Below are 20,514 nucleotides of genomic sequence, written 5' to 3'. Positions count from 1 at the left end.
CTTCAGCCTATTCTATGTTATCCTGACCGCCACAGGTTACATTCCTTCCTATTCCACTGTCCTGTGTCAGTGTTCACTCTAGCTCTGTCATTATATACATGAATCGGGGGCTCAGGATGAACAGTTCTATAGGTCCTGTGCAGAAAGGCGGTAGCCGAGTTCACTAAATTAAGTGAGGAGACAGAAGAGGGTGAACCCATTGCTGCATGTGTGTGGGATCAGTGGGGCCCCTGCAGTGAGGATGAGGACAAGTGTGGTTTTACTAGGGGACTTTGTATTTTTCCAGCAACGTTTGTCGCTGATTACAGGCTGAGATTTTGGCGAATATTGGGAACGGCGCGTTCCTGCAGGGTGATTGTTTATTTTACATTTCACGTTCTTTTACCCTCCGTAATCCTCACCCTAAGCAGAGTCTTTAGAAAGTGCGAGTTCTGGCGCTGGGAGCGCCAAGTGACGTCTCCAAGGGTCTGTGGGTTCCTGTCCTGGCAGAGCTCATGGCATCCAGTGCTCTGGAGGGGGAATCACTGGCACCAGGCACCGGGGTGAGCTCACCTGGAAGGATGCCCTTCTGTACTCTCTTACAGGGACCAGGGAGAGGATGACTGTAGGACAGGAGAATACAGTCTATTGCCCCCTGTTATCATCCATTTCAGGGGAGAGGATGACTGTAGGACAGGAGAATACAGTCTATTGCTCCCTGTTATCATCCATTTCAGGGGAGAGGATGACTGTAGGTCAGGAGAATACAGTCTATTGCTCCCTGTTATCAGCCATTTCAGGGGAGAGGATGACTGTAGGACAGGAGAATACAGTCTATTGCCCCCTGTTATCAGCCATTTCAGGGGAGAGGATGACTGTAGGACAGGAGAATACAGTCTATTGTCCCCTGTTATCAGCCATTTCAGGGGGGAGGATGACTGTAGGACAGGAGAATACAGTCTATTGCCCCCTGTTATCAGCCATTTCAGGGGAGAGGATGACTGTAGGACAGGAGAATACAGTCTATTGCCCCCTGTTATCAGCCATTTCAGGGGAGAGGATGACTGTAGGACAGGAGAATACAGTCTATTGCCCCCTGGTATCAGCCATTTCAGGGGAGATGATGACTGTAGGACAGGAGAATACAGTCTATTGCCTCCTGTTATCAGCCATGTCAGGGGAGAGGATGACTGTAGAATAGGAGAATACAATCTATTGCCTCCTGTTATCAGCCATTTCAGGGAGAGGATGACTGTAGGACAGGAGAATACAGTCTATTGCTCCCTGTTATCAGCCATTTCAGGGGAGAGGATGACTGTAGGACAGGAGAATACAGTCTATTGCCCCCTGTTATCAGCCATTTCAGGGGAGAGGATGACTGTAGGACAGGAGAATACAGTCTATTGCCCGCTGTTATCAACCATTACAGGGGAGGGGATGACTGTAGGACAGAAGAATACAGTCTATTGTCCCGGGACAGGAGAATACAGTCTATTGCCCCCTGTTATCAGCCATTTCAGGGGAGAGGATGACTGTAGGACAGGAGAATACAGTCTATTGCCCCCTGTTATCAGCCATTTCAGGGGAGAGGATGACTGTAGGGCAGGAGAATACAGTCTATTGGCCCCTGTTATCAGCCATTTCAGGGGAGAGGATGACTGTAGGACAGGAGAATACAGTCTATTGCCCCCTGTAATCAGCCATTTCAGGGGAGAGGATGACTGTAGGACAGGAGAATACAATCTATTGCCCCCTGTAATCAGCCATTTCAGGGGAGAGGATGACTGTAGGACAGGAGAATACAATATATTGCCCCCTGTTATCAGCCATTTCAGGAGAGAGGATGACTGTAGGACAGGAGAATACAGTCTATTGTTCTCTGTTATCAGCCATTTCAGGGGAGAGGATGACTGTAGGACAGTAGAATACAGTCTATTGCCTCCTGTTATCAGCCATTTCAGGGGAGAGGATAACTGTAGGACAGGAGAATACAGTCTATTGCACCCTGTTATCAGCCATTTCAGGAGAGAGGATGACTGTAGGACAGGAGAATACAATCTATTGCCCCCTGTTATCAGCCATTTCAGGGGAGAGGATGACTGTAGGACAGGAGAATACAGTCTATAGCTCCCTGTTATCAGCCATTTCAGGGGAGAGGATGACTGTAGGACAGGAGAATACAGTCTATTGCCCCCTGTTATCAGCCATTTCAGGGGAGAGGATGACTGTAGGACAGGAGAATACAGTCTATTGCCCCCTGTTATCAGCCATTTCAGGGGAGAGGATGACTGTAGGACAGGAGAATTCAGTCTATTGCTCCCTGTTATCAGCCATTTCAAAGGAGAGGATGACTGTAGGACAGGAGAATACAGTCTATTGCCTCCTGTTATCAGCCATTTCAGAGGAGAGGATGACTGTAGGACAGGAGAATACAATCTATTGCCCCTGTTATCAGCCATTACAGGGGAGAGGATGACTGTAGGACAGGAGAATACAGTCTATTGCCCCCTGTTATCCGCCATGTCAGGGGAGAGGATGACTGTAGGACAGGAGAATACAGTCTATTGCCCCCTGTTATCAGCCATTTCAGGGGAGAGGATGACTGTAGGACAGGAGAATACAATCTATTGGCCCCTGTTATCAGCCATTACAGGGGAGAGGATGCCTGTAGGACAGGAGAATACAGTCTATTGCCCCCTGTTATCAGACATTTCAGGGGAGAGGACGACTGTAGGACAGGAGAATACAATCTATTGCCCCCTGTGATCAGCCATTTCAGGGGAGAGGATGACTGTAGGACAGGAGAATACAGTCTATTGCTCCCTGTTATCAGCCATTTCAGGGGGAGGATGACTGTAGGAGAGGAGAATACAGTCTATTGCCCTCTGTTATCAGCCATTTCAGAGGAGAGGATGACTGTAGGACAGGAGAATACAGTCTATTGTCCCCTGTTATCAGCCATTTCAGGGGAGAGGATGACTGTAGGACAGGAGAATACAGTCTATTGCCCCCTGTTATCAGCCATTTCAGGGGAGAGGATGACTGTAGGACAGGAGAATACAGTCTATTGCCCCCTGTTATCAGCCATTTCAGGGGAGAGGATGACTGTAGGACAGGAGAATACAGTCTATTGCCCCTGTTATCAGCCATTTCAGGGAGAGGATGACTGTAGGACAGGAGAATACAGTCTATTGCCCCCTGTTATCAGCCATTTCAGGGGAGAGGATGACTGTAGGACAGGAGAATACAGTCTATTGCCCCTGTTATCAGCCATTTCAGGGGAGAGGATGACTGTAGGACAGGAGAATACAGTCTATTGCCCCCTGTTATCAGCCATTTCAGGGGAGAGGATGACTGTAGGACAGGAGAATACAGTCTATTGCCCCCTGTTATCAGCCATTTCAGGGGAGAGGATGACTGTAGGACAGGAGAATACAGTCTATTGCCCCCTGTTATCAGCCATTTCAGGGGAGAGGATGACTGTAGGACAGGAGAATACAGTCTATTGCCCCCTGTTATCAGCCATTTCAGGGGAGAGGATGACTGTAGGACAGGAGAATACAGTCTATTGCCCCCTGTTATCAGCCATTTCAGGGGAGAGGATGACTGTAGGACAGGAGAATACAGTCTATTGCCCCCTGTTATCAGCCATTTCAGGGGAGAGGATGACTGTAGGACAGGAGAATACAGTCTATTGCCCCTGTTATCAGCCATTTCAGGGGAGAGGATGACTGTAGGACAGGAGAATACAGTCTATTGCCCCCTGTTATCAGCCATTTCAGGGGAGAGGATGACTGTAGGACAGGAGAATACAGTCTATTGCTCCCTGTTATCAGCCATTTCAGGGGAGAGGATGACTGTAGGACAGGAGAATACAGTCTATTGCCCCCTGTTATCAGCCATTTCAGGGGAGAGGATGACTGTAGGACAGGAGAATACAGTCTATTGCCCCCTGTTATCAGCCATTTCAGGGGAGAGGATGACTGTAGGACAGGAGAATACAGTCTATTGCCCCTGTTATCAGCCATTTCAGGGGAGAGGATGACTGTAGGACAGGAGAATACAGTCTATTGCTCCCTGTTATCAGCCATTTCAGGGGAGAGGATGACTGTAGGACAGGAGAATACAGTCTATTGCCCCTGTTATCAGCCATTTCAGGGGAGAGGATGACTGTAGGACAGGAGAATACAGTCTATTGCTCCCTGTTATCAGCCATTTCAGGGGAGAGGATGACTGTAGGACAGGAGAATACAGTCTATTGCCCCCTGTTATCAGCCATTTCAGGGGAGAGGATGACTGTAGGACAGGAGAATACAGTCTATTGCTCCCTGTTATCAGCCATTTCAGGGGAGAGGATGACTGTAGGACAGGAGAATACAGTCTATTGCCCCCTGTTATCAGCCATTTCAGGGGAGAGGATGACTGTAGGACAGGAGAATACAGTCTATTGCTCCCTGTTATCAGCCATTTCAGGGGAGAGGATGACTGTAGGACAGGAGAATACAGTCTATTGCCCCCTGTTATCAGCCATTTCAGGGGAGAGGATGACTGTAGGACAGGAGAATACAGTCTATTGCCCCCTGTTATCAGCCATTTCAGGGGAGAGGATGACTGTAGGACAGGAGAATACAGTCTATTGCTCCCTGTTATCAGCCATTTCAGGGGAGAGGATGACTGTAGGACAGGAGAATACAGTCTATTGCTCCCTGTTATCAGCCATTTCAGGGGAGAGGATGACTGTAGGACAGGAGAATACAGTCTATTGCTCCCTGTTATCAGCCATTTCAGGGGAGAGGATGACTGTAGGACAGGAGAATACAGTCTATTGCTCCCTGTTATCAGCCATTTCAGGGGAGAGGATGACTGTAGGACAGGAGAATACAGTCTATTGCCTCCCTGTTATCAGCCATTTCAGGGGAGAGGATGACTGTAGGACAGGAGAATACAGTCTATTGCCCCCTGTTATCAGCCATTTCAGGGGAGAGGATGACTGTAGGACAGGAGAATACAGTCTATTGCCCCCTGTTATCAGCCATTTCAGGGGAGAGGATGACTGTAGGACAGGAGAATACAGTCTATTGCCCCTGTTATCAGCCATTTCAGGGGAGAGGATGACTGTAGGACAGGAGAATACAGTCTATTGCCCCCTGTTATCAGCCATTTCAGGGGAGAGGATGACTGTAGGACAGGAGAATACAGTCTATTGCTCCCTGTTATCAGCCATTTCAGGGGAGAGGATGACTGTAGGACAGGAGAATACAGTCTATTGCCCCCTGTTATCAGCCATTTCAGGGGAGAGGATGACTGTAGGACAGGAGAATACAGTCTATTGCTCCCTGTTATCAGCCATTTCAGGGGAGAGGATGACTGTAGGACAGGAGAATACAGTCTATTGCCTCCCTGTTATCAGCCATTTCAGGGGAGAGGATGACTGTAGGACAGGAGAATACAGTCTATTGCCCCTGTTATCAGCCATTTCAGGGGAGAGGATGACTGTAGGACAGGAGAATACAGTCTATTGCCCCCTGTTATCAGCCATTTCAGGGGAGAGGATGACTGTAGGACAGGAGAATACAGTCTATTGCCCCTGTTATCAGTCATTTCAGGGGAGAGGATGACTGTAGGACAGGAGAATACAGTCTATTGCCCCCTGTTATCAGCCATTTCAGGGGAGAGGATGACTGTAGGACAGGAGAATACAGTCTATTGCCCCCTGTTATCAGCCATTTCAGGGGAGAGGATGACTGTAGGACAGGAGAATACAGTCTATTGCCCCCTGTTATCAGCCATTTCAGGGGAGAGGATGACTGTAGGACAGGAGAATACAGTCTATTGCCCCTGTTATCAGCCATTTCAGGGGAGAGGATGACTGTAGGACAGGAGAATACAGTCTATTGCTCTCCTGTTATCAGCCATTTCAGGGGAGAGGATGACTGTAGGACAGGAGAATACAGTCTATTGCCCCCTGTTATCAGCCATTTCAGGGGAGAGGATGACTGTAGGACAGGAGAATACAGTCTATTGCTCCCTGTTATCAGCCATTTCAGGGGAGAGGATGACTGTAGGACAGGAGAATACAATCTATTGCCCCCTGTTATCAGTCATTTCAGGGGAGAGGATGACTGTAGGACAGGAGAATACAGTCTATTGCCCCCTGTTATCAGCCATTTCAGGGGAGAGGATGACTGTAGGACAGGAGAATACAGTCTATTGCTCCCTGTTATCAGCCATTTCAGGGGAGAGGATGACTGTAGGACAGGAGAATACAGTCTATTGCTCCCTGTTATCAGCCATTTTTTTTTACAGTTGGTCTGACTGTAGCATCCTTTAAAGAGGTGAATGGCAGGTAGGGCAAATTGCTCCCAGCCATGACCACTGCTTTATGTCACTTTTCTCCAGAGCTCAGAGCCATAAAAGACATTTAGATCACATGCGTGGCTAATATAATTTCCTCTCATAACGTTACTGTAATATGATAGACTGCTCCTGTAGAAGGTGACTGGCCCTTTAAGGAGCATGCAGGGCATCTGCACGACCAGTGAGATAAATTAGGGGGTTCAGTCGACTTCTCCATCCCCTCAAAAGTGGAAAATAAGGGAAACAGAAGGAGAACTACGTAGATACTACTGTTCTCCTGCTGTTGACTGGCATTGAGGGCTCATTTGCATATGATCTGCATTTTCCTTTAATCTGCCAATTAACTGTTTTAATTGGGGGGGGGGGGAAGTCGGCATATTTGAGACGGGAAAATTAAAAGGTGCATTTCCATTGACAGGTTCCCTTTAAGACACGTGCTGGGTGTTCCTGGTAAGTGGAGCTCGGACCAATAAACTTTGATATTTATAGCAGAGAAATTCAGATCCTTCCCATAAATAACATTGTGTCTGCACAGAAAGTCCTGAGCAGCCAATCAGGAAGCAGATGGCTCATAAAGCTTGTTTATAGCGCTCACTGCAGCCAATCAGGAAGCAGGCGGCTAGTAAAACTTCTTTACAGAACTCACTGGAGCCAATCAGGGGGCTGTGGAATTATTCATTAGCCAATCAGGAAGCAGCTGACTGAGGTGTGATGTAGTCCTCTGCCGCCAGGTGCCCGGTCAGCTCGGCCATCACTCGGCTACTGAACTGTTTTCTGAAAAAATAAAGAGTTTGAGCCAAATATAACTTGGAAGAAGTGAGACAACAAAATATTAGGAATTCGGGACACAGCCTGTCACTTTATATCCTTGTTCTTGATATTTGGGATGATGTTTTATGTGTATACAGCTCAGATATATATATCCATGACTGCACAAAAGGGTGGAGGTCACAGTGTCATAGTGTCAGGTCTGGAAATGAGATTGTTTCCAGGTCATCACTAATGAGGAAAACTGATTTAATGTAACCAGGATCATAAAACACAAAAAAGAAAATGAGAACAAGGAAGTTTATAATAAAGAATGTATACTCAGTACTGCAAATAAAGAGCGAAAACATATCCTACTGTACAATCTGAATAATACTTACAGTATATCTCTTTATAATATAATACTGTCCCCTATGTACAAGAATATAACTGTCATAGTACTGCTCCTATGTACAGGAATATAACTACTATAATACTGCTCCTATGTACAGGAATATAACTACTATAATACTGTTCCTATGTACAAGAATATAACTACTATAATACTGCTACTATGTACAGGAATATAACTACTATAATACTGCCTCCTATGTACAAGAATATAACTACTATAATACCGCCCCTATGTACAAGAATATAACTACTATAATACTGCTCCTATGTACAGGAATATAACTACTATAATACTGCTCCTATGTACTAGAATATAACTACTATAATACTGCTCCTATGTACAGGAATATAACTACTATAATACTGCCTCCTATGTACAAGAATATAACTACTATAATACTGCTCCTATGTACAAGGATATAACTACTATAATACTGCCTCCTATGTACAAGAATATATCTACTATAATACTGCTCCTATGTACAGGAATATAACTACTATAATACTGCCTCCTATGTACAAGAATATATCTACTATAATACTGCTCCTATGTACAAGAATATAACTACTATAATACTGCTCCTATGTACAAGAATATAACTACTATAATACTGCTCCTATGTACAGGAATATAACTACTATAATACTGCTCCTATGTACAAGGATATAACTACTATAATACTGCCTCCTATGTACAAGAATATATCTACTATAATACTGCTCCTATGTACAGGAATATAACTACTATAATACTGCCTCCTATGTACAAGAATATATCTACTATAATACTGCTCCTATGTACAAGAATATAACTACTATAATACTGCTCCTATGTACAAGAATATAACTACTATAATACTGCTCCTATGTACAGGAATATAACTACTATAATACTGCTCCTATGTACAAGGATATAACTACTATAATACTGCCTCCTATGTACAAGAATATAACTACTATAATACTGCTCCTATGTACAAGAATATAACTACTATAATACTGCTCCTATGTACAAGAATATAACTACTATAATACTGCTCCTATGTACAGGAATATAACTACTATAATACTGCTCCTATGTACTAGAATATAACTACTATAATACTGCTCCTATGTACAGGAATATAACTACTATAATACTGCCTCCTATGTACAAGAATATAACTACTATAATACTGCTCCTATGTACAAGGATATAACTACTATAATACTGCCTCCTATGTACAAGAATATATCTACTATAATACTGCTCCTATGTACAGGAATATAACTACTATAATACTGCCTCCTATGTACAAGAATATAACTACTATAATACTACCTCCTATGTACAAGAATATAACTACTATAATACTGCTCCTATGTACAAGGATATAACTACTATAATACTGCCTCCTATGTACAGGAATATAACTACTATAATACTGTTCCTATGTACAAGAATATAACTACTATAATACTGCTCCTATGTACAAGAATATAACTACTATAATACTGCTCCTATGTACAAGACTATAACTACTATAATACTGCCTCCTATGTACAAGAATATAACTACTATAATACTGTTCCTATGTACAAGAATATAACTACTATAATACTGCTCCTATGTACAGGAATATAACTACTATAATACTGCCTCCTATGTTCAAGAATATAACTGCTATAATACTGCTCATATTTACAATAATATAATTACTATAATACTGCCTCCTATGTACAAGAATATAACTGCTATAATACTGCTCATATTTACAATAATATAACTACTATAATACTGCCTCCTATGTACAAGAATATAACTACTTTAATACTGTTCCTATGTACAAGACTATAACTACTATAATACTGCCTCCTATGTACAAGAATATAACTGCTATAATACTGCCTCCTATGTACAAGATTATAACTACTATAATACTGCCCCCTATGTACAAGAATATAACTACTATAATACTGCTCCTATGTATAAGAATATAACTGCTATAATACTGCTCCTATGTACAAGAATATAACTACTATAATACTGCCTCCTATGTACAGGAATATAACTACTATAATACTGCTCCTATGTACAAGAATATAACTACTATAATACTGCCCCTATGTACAAGAATATAACTACTATAATACTGCTCCTATGTACAAGAATATAACTACTATAATACTGCTCCTATGTACAAGAATATAACTACTATAATACTGCTCCTATGTACAAGAATATAACTACTATAATACTGCTCCTATGTACAAGAATATAACTACTATAATACTGCTCCTATGTACAAGAATATAACTACTATAATACTGATCCTATGTACAAGAATATAACTACTATAATACTGCTCCTATGTACAAGAATATTACTACTATAATACTGCTCCTATGTACAAGAATATAACTACTATAATACTGCTCCTATGTACAAGAATATAACTACTATGCTGTTTCTTATTTGTGCAGTTTTCTCTGGTGGATACAGGACGGTTTTATATATTCTGGCTCCTCAGTTTCTGCTTTGTATTTGCCATTATAAACAGTGCTGATCACAGATCCTCGGGTTTAGATTTCAGTGAAGTGTTTACTGTGGACGAGGTCGTTGTAGAATTGCTGCCGACAGCGTCAGAAATCAGTGATGAGACCTCAGACGTGAACCCAGCGCTGCGGTCGGACACCCGTCGGTCATGGCCTCCTTTTCTTCTTCTTTCTACATATTGGAGTCATCTCTGTAGTTATTGCTTTGTATTTAACCTGATACAATAGGAAAGATTGGAGTTGGGTTATGTCTCTAGTCACATCCAAAGCTGCAGTTAGATTTGCCCTGATGATATCGAATGATGAGCATTTTTCTTCTGTCCAGTGTCATATTGCTGTACGGTGTGCGGTACATTTGTTTTCTCTACCACAATGCAGTTCACCGGGGGATGCTCTTTACAGGCGGTGAACCTTGCAGAGCTGTATTCACATTTGTCTTCCAGCACAATCCTAAACACTAGGAATTGAATGCATCTTTGGATGTTACTAGAGAGTCCATACACTTGATTGTAGAGTTCGATGACATCATCGTCTTTCTGACTGTTTCCATTCTTTCTTTTCTCTCAGTTCGCCAAAGCAATGAAACATTTTGGAGAATCGGAGGGTAAAATGCAGCCGGATGAGTTTTTTGGCATCTTTAATCTTTTTCTGCAGTCATTTTCTGAGGCCAAGCAAGATCTGGAGAATATGAGAAAGAAGAAGGAGGAGGAAGAACGAAGGGCTCGGATGGAAGCCATGGTAGGGATGCGCTTCTCAAAGAGGCGTCCATTTATAAGTCTAGCTAATACTTTATAAAGTCTGGAGGTCCATAGAGCCGTAATCCTTTGCCTCACCTGCAGGGGCGCTGTAGCTGATTGGCACAGCTCTCTTTCTGGCCGCTCTCACATTGTCGATGGTCCTTTGTGTAGACCTGGAGATCCCCAGATGTTGGTAGCAATAAGATCTGGTGATATTGCGTCACTCAGGATAGTGACAGTTGTCCGCGGTGCCCAATAGTTACTCCTGGAATGGGGCCCCACACTGTCTGACCTTTGGGTCATATCTATACCCCTTTCACTATTTGGCTGAAAATGGAGAGGGGGTCCTGTATTGGTACCCAATATAATAAGTGATGAGACCAATAGGACCCATAGTAGCTGCCCTGGGGCCTCTCTCTTTAGAGGACCCATAGTAGCTGCACTGTGGCCCCTCTCTTCATAGGACCATAGTAGCTGTACTATGGCCCCTCTCTTCATAGGACCATAGTAGCTGCACTGTGGCCCCTGTCTTCAGAGGACCATAGTAGCTGCACTGGGGCCCCTCTCTTTATAAGACCATATTAGCTTTTCTAGTGGCCCCTCTCTTCAGAGGACCATAGTAGTTGCGTGGCCTGCCTCTATGGCATGTACGCCATTCAGTCACTTGATTTTTTCCAGGAAATTAAGGTCTTAGTCGTGCGGATTAGGCCTCATGCACACGACCGTTGTGTGCATCCGTGTCCGTTGTGCCGTTTTCCGTGATTTTCTGCGGACCCATTGACTTTCAATGGGTCCGTTGAAAACTCGGAAAATGCACCGTTGTTCATCCGCGTCCGTGATCCGTGTTTCCTGTTGGTCAAAAAAATATGACCTGTCCTATTTTTTTGACGGACAACGATTCACCGTCCCATTCAAGTCAATGGGTCCGTGAGAAAACACAGATGCACACAAGATTGGCATCCGTGTCCGTGATCCGTGGCCGTAGGTTGCTTTCATACAGACGGATCCGAAGATCCGTCTGCATAAAAGGTTTTTCAGATCTAAGTTTTCACTTCGTGAAAACTCATTTCCGACAGTATATTCTAACACAGAGGCGTTCCCATGGTGATGGGGATGCTTCAAGTTAGAATATACTACGAACTGTGTACATAAGGGCCCCCTGCTGCCTGGCAGCACCCGATCTCTTACAGGGGGCCGTGATCAGCACAATTAACCCCTCAGGTGCCGCACCTGAGGGGTTAATTGTGCATATCATAGCCCCCTGTAAGAGATCAGGGTCTGCCAGGCAGCAGGGAGCAGACCCCCCTCCCTCCCCAGTTTTAATTTCATTGGTGGCTTGTGCAGCCTCCCCCTCCCCCCATCATTGGTGGCAGCGGAGAGTTCCGATCAGAGTCCCAGTTTAATCGCTGGGGCTCTGATCGGTAACCATGGCAACCAGGACGCTACTGCAGTCCTGGTTGCCATGGTTACTTAGCAATATTAGAAGCATTATACTTACCTGCTGCGATGTCTGTGACCGGCCGGGAGCTCCTCCTACTGGTAAGTGACAGGTCTGTGCGGCGCATTGCTTAATGACCTGTCACTTACCAGTAGGAGGAGCTCCCGGCCGGTCACAGACAGCGCAGCAGGTAAGTATAATGCTTCTAATATTGCTAAGTAATCATGGCAACCAGGACTGCAGTAGCGTCCTGGTTGCCATGGTTACCGATCGGAGCCCCAGCGATTAAACTGGGACTCCGATCGGAACTCTCCGCTGCCACCAATGATGGGGGGGGGGGGGGAGAGGGGGGCCGCACTGGCCACCAATGAAATTAATACAGGGGAGGGGGGGCTGGGGGGGCCCGGGGGGGGGCCACAATGGCCACCAATGAAATTAATACAGTAGATAACTGGGGCAGACCCCCTCCCTCCCCTGTATTACATTCATTGGTGGCCAGTGCGGCCCCCCCCTGCCCCCCCTCCCTCCCTCTACTGTATTAATTTCATTGGTGGCCAGTGCGGCCCCCCCCCTGCCCCCCGGCCCCCCCTCCCTCCCTCTACTGTATTAATTTCATTAGTGCCAGTGCGCCCCCCCTGCACTGGCCACCAATGAAATTAATACAGTAGAGGGAGGGAGGGGGGCAGGGGGGGGGCCGCACTGGCCACCAATGAAATTAATACAGTAGAGGGAGGGGGGGCCGGTGGGGCCGCACTGGCCACCAATTAATGTAATACAGGGGAGGGAGGGGGTCTGCCCCCTGTTGCCTGGCAACCCCTGATCTCTTACAGGGGGGTATGATATGCACAATTAACCCCTCAGGTGCCGCACCTTAGGGGTTAATTGTGCGGATCACAGCCCCCTGTAAGAGATCGGGTGCTGCCAGGCAGCAGGGGGCAGTCATGTACACAGTTCATAGTATATTCTAACTTGAAGCGTCCCCATCACCATGGGAACGCCTCTGCGTTAGAATATACTGTCGGATCTGAGTTATCACGATGTAACTCAAATCCGATGGTATAGTCTAACATAGAGGCGTTCCCATGGTGATGGAGACGCTTCAAGTTAAAATATACCCTGACTTTACATTGAAAGTCAATAGGGGACGGACCCGTTTGCAATTGCACCATATTGTGTCAACGTCAAACAGATCCGTCCCCATTGACTTGCAAGTCAGGACGGATCCGTTTGGCTCCGCACGGCCAGGCGGACACCAAAACGACTTTTTCCTTCATGTCCGTGGATCCTCCAAAAATCAAGGAAAACCCACGGAAGAAAAAACGGACACAGATCATGGAACTACGGAACCCGTTTTTGCGGACCGCAAAAAAAAAAACGGTTGTGTGCATGAGGCCTTATCCACAGTTCTCCTTCTGCCTGGAGACGTTTGTAATGGAAAGTTCTCTGTCTCTATCTAAGAATAAGAACATAAAAAAATCTCCTATCTATCTATTATCTATCTATCTATCTCCTATCTATCTATCTATCTATCTATCTATCTCCTATCTATCTAATATCTATCTATCTCCTATCTATCTATCTATCTATCTCCTATCTATCTCCTATCTATCTATCTATCTATCTATCTCCTATCTATCTATCTATCTATCTATCTATCTATCTATCTCCTATCTATCTAATATCTATCTATCTCCTATCTATCTATCTATCTATTATCTATCTATCTAATATCTATCTATCTCCTATCTATCTATCTAATATCTATCTACAGTTGCAAGAAAAAGTATGTGAACCCTTTGGAATGATTTGGATTTCTGCACAAATTGGTCATAAAATGTGACCTGATCTCCATCTAAGTCACAACAATAGACAATCACAGTCGGCTTAACTAATAACACACAAAGAGTTAAATGTTACTATGTTTTTATTGAACGCACCATGTAAACATTCACAGTGCAGGTGGAAAAGTATGTGAACCCTTGGATTTAATAACTGGTTGAACCTCCTTTGGCAGCAATAACTTCCACCAAACGTTCCCTGTAGTTGCAGATCAGACGGGCACAACGGTCAGGAGTAATTCTTGGCCATTCCTCTTTACAGAACGGTTTCAGTTCAGCAATATTGTTGGGATGTCTGGTGTGAATCGCTTTCTGGAGGTCCTGCCACAGCATCTCAATCGGGTTGAGGTCAGGACTCTGACTGGGCCGCTCCAGAAGGCGGATTTCCTTCTGTTTAGGCCATTCTGTTGTTGATTTACCTCTATGCTTTGGGTTGTTGTCCTGTTGCAACACCCATCCTCTGTTGAGCTTCAGCTGGTGGACAGATGGCCTTAAGTTCTCCTGCAAAATGTCTTGATAAACTTGGGAATTCATTTTTCCTTCGATGACAGCAATCCGTCCCGGCCCTGACGCAGCAAAGCAGCCCCAAACCATGATGCCCCCACCACCATACCTCACAGTTGGGAGGAGGTTTTGATGTTGGTGTGCTGTGCCTCTTTTTCTCCACACATAGTGTTGTGTGTTTCTTCCAAACAACTCCACTTTGGTTTCATCTGTCCACAGAATATTTTGCCAGTCCTGCTGTGGAACATCCAGGTGCTCTTGTGCAAACTGTAACCGTGCAGCAATGTTTATTTTGGACAGCAGTGGCTTCCTCTGTGCTATCCTCCCATGAAATCCATTCTTGTTTAGTGTTTTACGTATCGTAGATTCGCTAACAGGGATGTCAGCATATGCCAGAGACTTCTGTAAGTCTTTAGCTGACACTCTAGGATTCTTCTTCACCTCATTGAGCAGTCTGCGCTGTGCTCTTGCAGTCATCTTTACAGGACGGCCACTCCTAGGGAGAGTAGCAGCAGTGCTGAACTTTCTCCATTTATAGACAGTTTGTCTTACCGTGGACTGATGAACAGCAAGGCTTTTGGAGATACTTTTATAACCCTTTCCAGCTTTATGCAAGTCAGCAATTCTTAATCGTAGGTCTTCTGAGAGCTCTTTTGTGCGAGGCATCATTCACATCAGGCAATGCTTCTTGTGAAAAGCAAACCCAGAACTGGTGTGTGTTTTTTATAGGGCAGCTGTAACCAACACCTCCAATCTCATCTCATTGATTGGACTCCAGTTGGCCGACACCTCACTCCAATTAGCTCTTGGAGATGTCATTAGTCTAGGGGTTCACATACTTTTCCCACCTGCACTGTGAATGTTTACATGGTGTGTTCAATAAAAACATGGTAACATTTAACTCTTTGTGTGTTATTAGGTTAAGCCGACTGTGATTGTTTATTGTTGTGACTTAGATGAAGATCAGATCACATTTTATGACCAATTTGTGCAGAAATCCATATCATTCCAAAGGGTTCACATACTTTTTATTGCAACTGTATCTCCAGGTAAAACTTGAAAAATTAGAATATTGTGCAAAGTTCATTTATTTCAGTAATGCAACTTGAAAGGTGAAACTAACACATGAGACTCATTACAGGCAAAGTGAGATATTTCAAGCCTTTGTTATAATCTGGATGATTATGGCTACAGCTTATGAAACCCCAAAGTCACAATCTCAGGTCCCCTTTGCTCAGGGGTATGGATTACTTAGCTGACTGGAGTCTGATACTTTGAGCCGAGAATATTGAACCTTTTCACAATATTCAAATTTTTTACTGCATTACTGAATTAAATGAACTTTTGCACGATATTCTAATTTTTCGAGTTTCACCCGTATCTATCTATCTATCTATCTATCTATTATCTAATCAAAGAACGAACCAGCACCTCCAGGGTTAATCGCAGGTGCACGCTGCCATGCTATGCTATCAAGCCATACACATACAGATAAAGTAGCGGCGCGCCACTAGAAGCGCTTATAGGATACACGTAAACGGTGAATGTGTGAGGACAGTGAGACGCAGGACTGCTATACTTACTGTTACACAAAGTAGAGGCTCTTAGCGCATATTGTTGATCGCACCTGCGATTAACCCTGGAGGTGCTGGTTCATTCTTTGATTATATGTATAGGGGAATAGTCTTCCTCTGTGAACCTTGCACTGCCGCCCACCTGCCTGGTGCTTTTAATCAGGAATATCACAATAGCTGGATGCTCCTTTAACATAGTCAGTGTTAGAGAAGGTCCCGTCTGGTAGAAGCCACCTTGTCGATCGGTAGATGGACCCTACGTATTTCTGATCAACAATATGCGCTAAGAGCTTCTACTTTCTCTAACAGTAAGTATAGCGTCTTACTGTCCTCACACATTCACCGTCTACTTATCTTAGTGCTTCTAGTGGTGCGCTGCTTCTTTATTTGTATCTATCTATATCTATCTCTCCATCTCTCTCTCGATTTGTCATCCATCTATCTCATATCTAAACAGCGGAGAAATCTCCTTCCAGGATAGAGACAATATGACATCCATCTTAATATTATGTGTCTTCTGGTTGGATATTTCACCTGTTACTTAGGTCTGAATATTTCTAGAATTTTTCCATTTTCTTTTCTTCTAGCTTAAGGAGCAACGTGAGAAGGAGCGGCGACTTAAGAAGGCCAAAGCCGGCAGTATATCGGAAGAAGGCGGCGAGTTTGATGATCTGGTGTCAGCATTAAGATCGGGGGAAGTTTTTGATAAGGACATATCCAAACTTAAGAGGAATCGGAAACGTTCCGGTAACCAAATTCTGGACACTAGCAGAGAGAGGGCAGTGACGAAGCTAAATTGTTAGGATCAGACATAGAGACGTTGCAGCGTGGACCATAGTGCGTGGGTGATGAGTCAAGGTCACCGGAAACTGCCCTGCAGAACTAAAGAACTTCACCTCTGTGTGACCAAGATCATTCCCACCATAGCTTGAGCATCAAGCTCTTCAAAGTGCCTCAGTGGAGAAACGCAGTGGACCAGGTCCATGTCTATGAGACCTGCAGGAGAACGTGCCGCAGTCACGCTTTACAAGTGCCAAATATTTTAATTATTTTTGCACTGTCTAAATCTTTGGTATTTTGTACAGTATCTACCCTAAGGATTCAAGCTCTCCAAAAACATTACACCCACAGATAGACGATGATAGGAACATTCTGTGGCCAATAATAGATGTAAATAGAAAATTCCAGGTACGGAATTTAAAGTAAAAATTCTTACATTTTCTTTTTAGATTTAACGGTAACATTTCAGCTGCAAGTAATAGTATCAGAGCCCCCCCCTTCTACTCTACGGTCATGTACGGGACCTCGCACAAACGTACTCTTTGTAATTCCAGGACCTTCTCCAAAATCTCAAAACCACTGTACGATAGCAACATGTTGTGCACTTTTTACCTTTTTCATGTGTTGCCATGGTTAGTATTGGCTTCGAGAACGCTGAAAAGTTTCAGCTGTCTCAACAAAAGCACAAACATTTCGTAACCGAAAAATAGGGGGGAGAAAAGGACGCGTCATCAGGTTCTGGAACCCAACCTTATCACTGCCAAAAACATGGGAGATATACTTTGTCAGACACATGAAAGAGCCAAAAATAGTCATGTTCTAGCGCATCAAAATGTAGATTTTTTTTTTATAGGAATGAGAAGAGAACTGGCAGGTACACAAGTCATGGGATTTAAGGTCTTACTCTTGGTCATAAAGTTAGACTTTACTTAACCTCAAGTTTCAAAAACTTGGGACAACAATGGAAGAGTGAGGTTGAATGCAGAACATATGTGTACTGTCCAGAATCTAGAACCATTGGTGGTGGCTAAGAATTTAGAAATGTAGAGCAGTGGTCGTCGTGGGTCTTCTAGCTTATGGTGGTAACCCTGTAAATCATCTATGGACCAGCAATGGAAACATCTTGGACAATGTATAGCAGGAAGGACCTCATAACACGCAAATATTATTTATGGAACAAACCCTGAATCAGTGAATAGAAACATATAACATCTAAATGTTCTCAAGCAAATGCACACCAATGGAGATGTATTGTCTTCAACACTTTCTTCATCATGTGACGGTAGGCTTCGATCTACTTGAGAGTTGGTACAGCCTTCTAAAATTTTTGTCTCATCTTGGGGAAAAATCTTTTTGAGATGTCTTGGACCACTTGTGGAAAGAAGAACCATGGCACATGTCAACTTTACAGTCAACCTTGAATGTATCGAAGACTTGGTCTACTGGGGAGATGAAACAATGGTTACTATTTTGAGGTTGGACCATGCAGGAATGGAGACCTTTTGTCTTCGGTTATCAGTGGATAATTTGCACATGTATTCTGCCTACCGCTGGTCGTAGTTGTGGGTCTACTGCATCCCAAAGCTGTATCTTCTTATCATGTCTGGCACAACCCTTTCCAGATCAAGACTTCTCATAGGCTTCCCCAATGAAAAGTGGTCGGCACGGTGGTCCTTCAGTCTCCATGACCCAAGTCACTTCTGTAGAAATGAAGCACTTATCCTGGAGTGTTCCTGAGGACCTTGGTACCTTCTGCGGCAATAATATATATCTATGTGGCATGATGACTGGTTTTGTTGTAAGTTTCCTTTTTTACTGAGTTGTCGACATATAAAAGGGAAGTGACTGAAGATGGAAAATATCTGGAGCCGCACATTAAATTCTGTAGCTGCTTTTATACGTCATAGGACACGCCATGAAAGTACTAGGCCGTACCAAAACCAAATAGTGGCTTCACAATGAAATTTATGGCACCAGGTTTTCTGTAGGCATCATTGACGGTGACAGGAGGCAATATTAACCCCTCCGCCAATAAGAGGGAGATTTGATACATTGTTTAATCCAAGACAACGATTTTGATACATTAAATGATACAACGTGTCACATGATGCAGCTGATAGTAGAAGACAAAATAGGGGGATGGGAATGTTATGTCGCCAGTGATTAAACTATAATCCGAGTATAATGAAAAGTTCTACAACTTTCCAGTGTACTTTATGCTGCAATGCCTTATCATTTTCAAGACTACTGCTTGTTGTCAGTGAAAAAGAGATTGTTTGTTGAAATCCTGAGGGTTTGTTACAATATTTCCAGCCTGTGCAATCCTGCAGGACTATGCAGTTTACCTTTGTGATGTGATTAGGTGGATCTAATTGTGACAAACCCTCAGCTGTGAGAGTCGAGACCGGTGATGTACACGGCTGCAGTCCCCAGGGGTAGAATGTACAGTATTCTGGACTGCAGCTAGACGGGCGAAACTACAAAATCTTGTCCATAGTCCTTTCCTACAAGTATTAGCTCTGGACGAGTAGTCACCCTCTGAATGCAAACAAGATTGTTCTCATTCCCTGACAGCAAGCAGTGGTAAGGAGCATGATTTAGAATTGAAAGTTGTGTTTTGTTTTTTTTTGTTTTTTTTTAGAAAGTTGCAGTACTTTTTCTTTCCATGAGACTGGACAGGTCTAGGAGATGACTGGCCACCATATGAGGATGACTGGTGGAGAGCCCCTTTAAGGGGATGGTTGGCTGTAGTCATGTACCCGTGATACGAGGAGTAGGCTGAGCCAGTGATGGAGAGAGCAGGTTATGGATGCATCCTCCGTTGTTTTCTAGGCTCCTCTCTTGGGCCCTGCTTGTCTTAGGCCTCCTGCACACGAACGTGCTGCGGGCCGCAATGCATGAACACCGACCGTGGGGCAGCCGCAGCGGATCGCGGACCCATCGCGGTCTGCAATACGGCAACATGGCAGCACACGTTCGTGTGCAGGAGGCCTTATATGTATGTAGACGTAGACTGTAGGTCTTGTGTATGTCGATCTGTGCGATGTCTGGAGATGGATCCTGTGGGGGCCATGTTACAGCACGTGACCGTCAGACCCGACTCACTGAGAGCCGCTCCATTATATGAGCCGCTTATCACCTGTCATGCCGCTGATCCCTGTTCCTTTTACCAAACAGTATTGAGACCCTGAGCAAGTGTGTCAGAGACTATGAGGTCTTTGTGTAAGGCCTCTTGCACACGACCTGTATGGATTTATCAGTATTTTGCGGTCCGCAAAAAACAGATCCGCAAATAATACAAATGACGTCCGTGTGCATTCTGTTTTTTTCCGGAACGGAACAGCCGGCCCCTGATAGAACAGTCCTATCCTTGTCCGTTATGCGGACAATAATAAGACATGTTCTATCTTTGAATGCAAATATGGAAACGGAAGGCATATGGAGTACCTTCCATTTTTTTTGGCGGATCCATTGAAATGAATGCAAAAAACGGAAAGTAAATGGAAAAAAAAAACTTTGTGTGCAAGAGGCCTAACCAATCTAACTGCATTGACTTTAACTAACAGAATGGAAAGATATGATTAGCAGCACAGAGTATTTCAGGAGCGGGA

The 20,514-nt window shown here is 44.1% G+C and overlaps 1 protein-coding gene across 6 annotated transcripts in view; it reads left to right on the top strand.

Moving 5' to 3' along the window:
• The window catches only part of LOC122931045 (disheveled-associated activator of morphogenesis 2), a 222,037-nt gene extending 201,790 nt beyond the window's left edge, over positions 1 to 20,247 (top strand). For all 6 annotated transcript variants that reach the window (XM_044284949.1, XM_044284944.1, XM_044284947.1 and 3 more), the window contains 2 exons: positions 10,600 to 10,770; positions 16,711 to 20,247. In XM_044284949.1, the coding sequence (XP_044140884.1) occupies positions 10,600 to 10,770; positions 16,711 to 16,926 (387 nt within the window). In that variant the 3' untranslated portion in view covers positions 16,927 to 20,247. The remainder of the gene's footprint in view (positions 1 to 10,599; positions 10,771 to 16,710) is intronic.
• The last annotated feature ends 267 nt before the right edge of the window (positions 20,248 to 20,514 follow it).

Source organism: Bufo gargarizans, chromosome 3, assembly GCF_014858855.1.
Source record: "Bufo gargarizans isolate SCDJY-AF-19 chromosome 3, ASM1485885v1, whole genome shotgun sequence".
Lineage (NCBI taxonomy): Eukaryota > Metazoa > Chordata > Amphibia > Anura > Bufonidae > Bufo > Bufo gargarizans.
Note: the sequence above shows the minus strand (reverse complement) of the source record. Positions and strands in the feature narration are given on the sequence as shown.